Raw genomic sequence first — 7,749 nt, forward strand, 5'->3', positions numbered from 1 at the left:
CCATTAAAACGAAGATACACCTCTAAAGAGTAGATAAAACCACCATAAAAGTGTAGCTAGATAAGTAGAAAACATAATAACAATTAAGCTAAACCTACTAACTATCCTAAAAAGCAAGAAATAGTGAAGGATCTGAGCAGTGAAGAGTTATTGTTGATGGTTTTGTTGAAGAAGAAGAAGTCCCCTATGCTCCTTCTAAAAAAACCAATTGCATTTAAATAGGGAACTCTGGAGTTCGAGCACTGCACAAATTAGCTTGGAGACTTAATATTTTTTTTTTGTGGTTGTAACTAGAGTATGGGAATGTACCGAAAATTGATGGAAAAATCAAGTATTTTGCGAATAAAATTACTTTTTGGGGCAAAAATAAAACATTGTCATTATCTTTTTTTTATTAGTCCTCTATTTTATAGTTTTCGGTTACTGTTTATAGTGATATTTTTCATTAACTATCAAATATATTCTTAATCTTTTATGTATAAAATCATTTTCAAGATAACCCAATTTAAAATCTTATACCGTATCTATGTAAGTAAAGAAATAAATCTATTTAATATATTTCCTATTTACCAACCAAGAGATTTATATGATTACTCATTATAATTATTTTTCTATTTTTTATATAAATATTTATTTTAATTTTAGTAATAATTTAGTATTTATGGGGGTAAATTTGGATACTCCTCTAATCTCCTTATTATCTTGACTTTGTGAAACCGGACTAATAAAAAAAGACGGAGGGAGTAACAATTCCGGTGACATATAACATATACTTGGGTAAAATCTAAAAGGAAGACTTTTTGTTCTAGATGTATATATCCGGTTATTGTTACTTCTGAGTAGTCGTTCATTCTAATAATATACGGAGATTACTGGTGCAACAACTAAGGTTAAGTACGTTTTCTTCAGTTGGGCTTTTATTTTCAAAGAGTTTGAAGAAATCTGTTTTTTAGTATGTTGTAAGATTATAAAAATTTGCATATCAATATTCCTTCGCCTACACTTTTCGTTCCATTTTTTTAGGACTTTTTGTACTTTGGTACCCAGTTAGTTTAATGGTTTGTGCTCAGACCAATTGTTGCCCGTCAAATACTCTATTTGAAAAAAATTATAATTCACACTTTTTATGATAGATTTTGTGAATTCACATATTTATCCTTTGAACTTCACTGTATGAAGAAACCCCGAACCTTAACATCATAGTTAAACCACTTTCTTCTTCATCTTTATCGTTTTCATGAGATCTCCAGTGACGACAACCATATTAAATCCATGACCAATTGCTGGTCAAAGAAACAAAAGTTTTTAACAACAACAAATTAAATTAAAAAGAAAATGTTAAATCTCTTCGTACCCTTTTCATAGTTCCTCTTCGATTTTCTCCCGAATCCTTATACTTTTTTTTCCTATTCCGCTCACAATTAATTCATGTTTTTTTTTTGTTGTTATAGGATATCATAAAAGATATCAAATATAACTTATATGTTAGATTTAGACCATTGAATTAAAACAAAAACGAGAAATATTGATTCTTTTTTGATCAAATTTGATTGTTAGGTGATATTAATGCCTCACTTGAGCAATTACAGGTAACCCATTGAGAATTGTTTACAATGAAGCTAGATTTGTGCACGAGTAATATTCACTCAAACCAACATAACTTCCATTTCCAGGTATATTTTTGGACTACTGTTATGGTCTCAGAATCTCATATCGAGGATTAAAAGAAAGCACTTCCGGTTTATTACCTTTTCTTTGTTTCAAATGCCTGTCAGTGTAGCTAAAGAGATGGAGAGAATTATGAGGAATTTTTTGTGGGGGTTCTTCTTTGACTTGTAAGAAAAAAGTTATGTTGCTTGGTTTAGAGTTACTCTTCCTAGACGCGTTGGTGGTCTAGGGATCAAAAAATTATATCCGGTGAATAAAGCTCTCCATGCCAAGTGGATTTAGAAATATGGCAGTGAAAATCAGATTTTATGGAGAAGAATTATAAATCAAAATTTTGGAGGAGTAACTGATGCTCTTTTTCTTAATTATATTAATAAAGTTGGTGTCTGCATGACTAAAAGATATGGTGTCTGCAGAGGGAGCATGGGATATGCAGTTTGCTAGACCCCTCAATGAGAATGAAATCCTGGATGTGATCCAGTCAGTGCAGCAAATTGGTGATCCTAGTACGTACTACTCTTTCTAATGCTTATATGGGTATGGATGATAGGCACTAGATTTATGAAAGTGGGAAAGGTTTCTAAGTGGATATTGTTTACTCTGCACTGGAAACATATAGTTATCTTACTTTCCCTGATAAACAATTGTGGAATCTTAAGTTTACTTGAAAGCGTCTTTCTTGGTTTGGGCTTTATGTTACAATAAGCCTTCCACTTTGGAAATTTTATTTTCTTGCAGTACGATAAAAAATGTCACTTGTTTTCTTTGTAGACAATATACTGAGATTATTTTTCATTTCTTCTCACACTGTAAGAAACAATATTTGAGGTTTGGTCTTATTATTTATTAAGTAGCTTTGGAATTAGTTAGGCATTCTCAAGTGATGTTAGCTGTATGAGAATAAAGTAATAAGAAGAGTAAAAACACGCTTAAAAGGTTGTGGAGGTTATTTGGCTTTTGTTATTTGGTGGAGTATCTAGAGAGAAAGAACCAACAAGATGTTTAACAATGTATCAAGAACCTTTAAGAAGATTATTATTGAGGTTAAGTTTTTTGCAGTTTAATTGGACCATAAACACTGATATTTTCTCAGATTTAGTCTGTCAACCCTCATTTGTAATTGGGATACTGTGACCGACACATTTGAGTAATTTTCTTTCGGTTCTTGTCACTTTTTGGTGACATTATTTTTTTTCGTAAAATTTAGCATTTTCTATCATAAATAAATAAAAATATCTTATTTCTAGAATCGTTTTTTATTTTGTGTTTTATACTTACTAAAATTTCATATACTTAAGTTTAACCTACTCTAAATATCTAAAGGTAAATATGGATTTTTTTTTTTAATAATAATAAATTTAATAAGTTTAATATGGAAAAACGGGTAGCTAGCTCAGCTGGTAATCTCCGTTCCTCGAAGGTTTAATGCGCTCAAGTTCCAAGAGGTCCCAGGTTCGAGTCCCCAATGACGCAATATTGCAGAATTTGACATGGAAGATAGGTTTAGATTGCCCCCCTTGCGACATAATCAACCCCCTATCCACTTCGACTCCCTTGACTAGTTCCTCATGAGGCTCCCTGGTAGGCTAGCACGACAACCTGTTCAACTAATCTAGTAGTACATTATTGGAGCTCAGCTTGTTGGACTTCCAACTAGTTTCTTGTAATAGTCATTATCTAATAATAACAATTTTAATAAGTGAATAATAAAAAAAATTAGGTCAAACGGGATTGCTAGTGGTCAAAAGGTCATCTAGGTACCAACCCTTAATTTTGAAATAACTGGGTACCAAACCCCTCACCCAGAAATAACTTTCATACAAAAGAAAAATAAAAATAAAAAAGATTCCCGATTTAATGATCCAACAACTGTCACAGTTATGATGGAAATAGATCTTCAACAGCTTAGTTATGTCGATGACGGACAAGATATGTCTACTTTTGGTTTGGAAAATTTGTTGGTTGGTCCTAGGCCCAATAAGTTAGTTATACTAGGGTCCAACCGGATTTTAGACTTATCACTAGGTCCATAATTACTTGAAATAAGCAAATTGACCACATTACCCTAGAGCTAAACACGTGTGAATAATGCAACACATTCTTACGGTTTTGTTTCCCGTACTAAAACCGCTGAAACGGTCAGAAGAACATATCTGCAACATTGTTTATACCAAATCGGGATTTTATTTTATCTGGAGGTCCAAATTTAATTAAAACATTGAAATGACCACAAATTTGAGTACATATCTGCTACACTGTTTACAAATCTGAGTACATATCTATTATACTGTTTACAAATTTGAGTATATATTTGCTACACTGATTACAAATTTGAGTACATATGTGCGACACTTCTTACAAAATTTTGAATACATATCTGCTACACCAGTTACAAATCTGAGTATATATCTGCAACACTGGTTACATATAGAGTACGTATCCATTTGACATATGAACCTGTAAATGTGAGCAGAATATAACAATATTAAAACACAACAAATTTGGTGTGCACTAACGCATTCGGTTAGCTGATAAGATCAACTACATAGCTCAGACAACTCCATTTGATTCATAAACTAAAAACTCAATTACATGTCAAGAAATGATGAATCCATGAATATAACCGAATCAAAAATCAAAGCACATATTTCAGTATTTCACATGTAGGAATTACCTATATGTCAAGAGAAGGTCATCGGAAACGACATATATATTCACTGCTTTTTGTGGCATTGTCCTTTTCAAAGCAAAGTTGGTGTGCACTAACGCATTCGGTTAGCTGATAAGATCAACTACATAGCTCAGACAACTCCCTCCTGGCAGTCTCAATTAATGTTTGCAAGAACTTGCTAGGTTCACAATTTTTAGGGTTTGTAAGAGAGGCATGAGTTAAGAAAGGAAGTTTTCTTAATGCTCTTCCACTTAATCCCTGAAATAACAAAGAATCCAAAATCATTTAAGTATTATTAGGTAATCAAATTTGGATTAGTTACTCATCATATGGATTTTAAGAATTATTTGTTGATCTCTGACCTCACAAATTTCTGAGGCTTCCAGCAATTGCTTAGCCAATTCAAGTGGACCCAGACTCTCGTGTATGCTGGGTGCATTCAGCTTCTCTCTTAAACTTGCAAAACTTGGAAGAATGAGTGGTTCCTAGAACAACAGAAACATGGATCAAAACAAGCTAGTAAGTGGACCTTTGGCAGACTGAACCGCAGTGTCTCTCCGAATAATCTAGAAATTCTGAAGTTACGCTTATCAACAATTAGGTGAATGAGGAAAAGGAAACATTACATGTTGATCTGTCAAAATTTTAGTTCGAATCAGTTCCTGGATGCACGACCTTAGTATTTCATACCTTGCTTGAAGGGTTGGAGGACCCACATAGGCCTTAATATCTTCCCTATCGACAAACGCAATATCTGGAATCTAAACCATAGTCAGTCTATAGATTCCACCTTTAACAAAGATGCGTATAGAACACATATTTCTATTCCAGATCTCGAAAAAACTGGATGGGTCTCACGATAAAAGGATTCTTAAATGCTACATACGGGCAACTCCAGAAATTAAAGTCTTTCCTGGCAGGAAAAATGAAACTTTTGGCAGCATCTATAGTTAATAAAAAGAATGTACTGATTCATTGCAGGCGTACCTATTGCAGCTGTAATATTTGAAGTTGTTAGGAAGATGACGTTAGGCGAGGATTTTAATTTATCCATCCGAGTGAGTAAAGCATTCACAACCTGAATATAATACAACTTACGTTACATGGCTATAAAGTGCATTAGATTACTTTGTGTTCCCAGTTCAGAGAAGTTATGATACCCTAATCGAGTCAGAAGGTTCGGATCCAGACAAAGCATCATTTCGAGCAGCAGCTAAGCTTTCAACTTCATCTACAAAGCAAAAGAAAGGCTGTTACTACATATTGTCAAAATAAGTTAGCAAAAGAGTTTGTGCAGGAACCTAGCAGAAAGTACAATAATGTGGATGCATGAAGATATGCTCACCAATCAAAACAAATACCAGGCTGTTATCTTCCTCTACCATCTCTTGGATTTTTTGAAAAAGTTTCGCAACCTGATTAAAACAATTTGAACAAAGATTGAATTTCAAAAGACTATGATTTCTTTACATTTAATTGGAAGTTCAGTGAAGCAGTTGAAGAGCAAATGTACATACCAATTTACCACTTTCAGAGAACCATTTACTGAATAAAGAATGTGCATTAACCTCAACCAATTGGCAGAATAAAACAGAATCAAAAGAAGTTTCTATCACTACGTCATATATATACATATTGCAGATTCATAAACTAAAAACTCAATTACATGTCAAGAAATGATGAATCCATGAATATAACCGAATCAAAAATCAAAGCACGTATTTCAGTATTTCACATACGTACTCATGATCAAACCAAAAAAAGTGACAAAACTCTGAATAAAACAGAATTAGAAGAAGTTTATATCAGTTTGACATATACGTACTGCGGATCCATCAACTAAAAGCTGAACTGCATGTCAAAAAAGTGGCAAAAACTCAATTGCATACAAGAATAGGTGAAGGATATATAAAAAATAAGAGGATCGAAATAGATACTATAGTATTTCGTATATGTACTGACGGATAAGACTAAAAAAGGAGCAAAAACACAACCAAATAGCATTTCCTATCAGTATGCGATAAATGTACTGAAGATTCATGAACTACAAATCAACTGGATGACAAGAATAGGTAACAGATCTATGAAAAATAAGAGGATCGAAACAGATATTACAGTATTTCGTATATGTACTGAGGGATAAGACAAAAAAAAGGTGACAAAACTTCAATATTATACATACATACTCATGGATCGAACCAAAAAAATTGGAAAAACTTCGAATAAAACAAAATCAGAAGAGTTTTGTATCAGTACGCCATATATGTACTGTCAATTCATACACGAAAAACAACTGTAACAAACCTAAAAACCATAAAAGCGTCAATCAAATCGATTTGATTATCATAATACAATAAAAAAAAATCAAAAAAAGAAAAACCGAACAAAATAATCAAACAAGATGATTAGAAAGCATACCTGGAAACAGAAAACAAATATTCTCCTCGTAAATCATAATGATGCACCATCTTGTTCTTCTTCTTCTTAAAAGTAGACTAGGTTTCTGTCAGTACGGGATATACGTACTGCTGGTTCATACACAACAACAAACTGAAATAAATCTAAAACCAACAAAAATGGAACTGATATAATCAGATCTAATAACGAAATGAACAAACAATCTGATTATTCGTCTAGATCTAGTAAAATAATCAACAAATTAGACACGGAAAGACGAAATCAAATACAACCACGATTAGATCGTGAAAAACCTAATATAAACATTGAAACAAAGAAATTTTCATCTGATTTGGTAGAAGCGAGAGATATTGAAGAAGACCATAAATCTCATCGCATAGCAGTGAGAGGAAAGAGAAAACTAATATGAAACGTAAAATGTTTATCTCGTACTTATAGGTCTTTAAATAGGAAAGCTTATTTTTGGTATTTTCATATTTCACATGCCTAAAGCCACACGTGTATAGGATCAGGAATAAAAAAATTTGGTCCATTTTTATGTTTTCTTTTAATTATGGACCTCTGATTACTGGGTTTTAATGGATGAACCTGTCACTAACTAGTATCACCAAACTAGTACCTATAGATAATTCCTACTTTTGGTTTTTGGACGCTGACGTCAGGTCTTCTTCGATTATGCGAAGGTAGTTAGAACAATAATGATTACTAATTATTTTAGGATTTGCTTCCGGTGAGGCTTGTTGGTGATGGGATTTCAAGTGCTACTGATAAGTGGGAGTGGCATTGGTGCAATCCAGGGTAACTCGAAGCTAAATTAGGGGCACCACCAGCTTAAGCTTACGCGCATTTTCGACTCTTGGATTTGTGATTTTTTTTTCTTTTTCTTTCTAGGTTAGTGTAGTGTTTTTCTTCGCTTTCTTTTTTTCTTCCTATTTCAATTGTGTACTTGTTATTTACTTCCTGTAAAAACTTTGTGCATAAATAAAATCCTT

The 7,749-nt window shown here is 32.9% G+C and overlaps 1 protein-coding gene across 1 annotated transcript; it reads right to left on the reverse strand.

The window, feature by feature from the left end:
• Positions 1-4,445: 4,445 nt before the first annotated feature.
• LOC113294649 (pachytene checkpoint protein 2 homolog) lies at positions 4,446-5,940 on the reverse strand (the record flags this gene model as incomplete). The annotated part of the gene is made up of 7 exons (XM_026543034.1): positions 4,446-4,597; positions 4,702-4,824; positions 4,966-5,093; positions 5,327-5,417; positions 5,500-5,570; positions 5,685-5,754; positions 5,857-5,940. Coding segments are annotated over 7 exons (708 nt in total), but the record flags the coding sequence as incomplete, so codon positions are not given.
• Between the last annotated feature and the right edge of the window lie 1,809 nt (positions 5,941-7,749).

The sequence above is a fragment of the Papaver somniferum genome, chromosome 7, assembly GCF_003573695.1.
Source record: "Papaver somniferum cultivar HN1 chromosome 7, ASM357369v1, whole genome shotgun sequence".
Taxonomy (NCBI): Eukaryota; Viridiplantae; Streptophyta; class Magnoliopsida; order Ranunculales; family Papaveraceae; genus Papaver; species Papaver somniferum.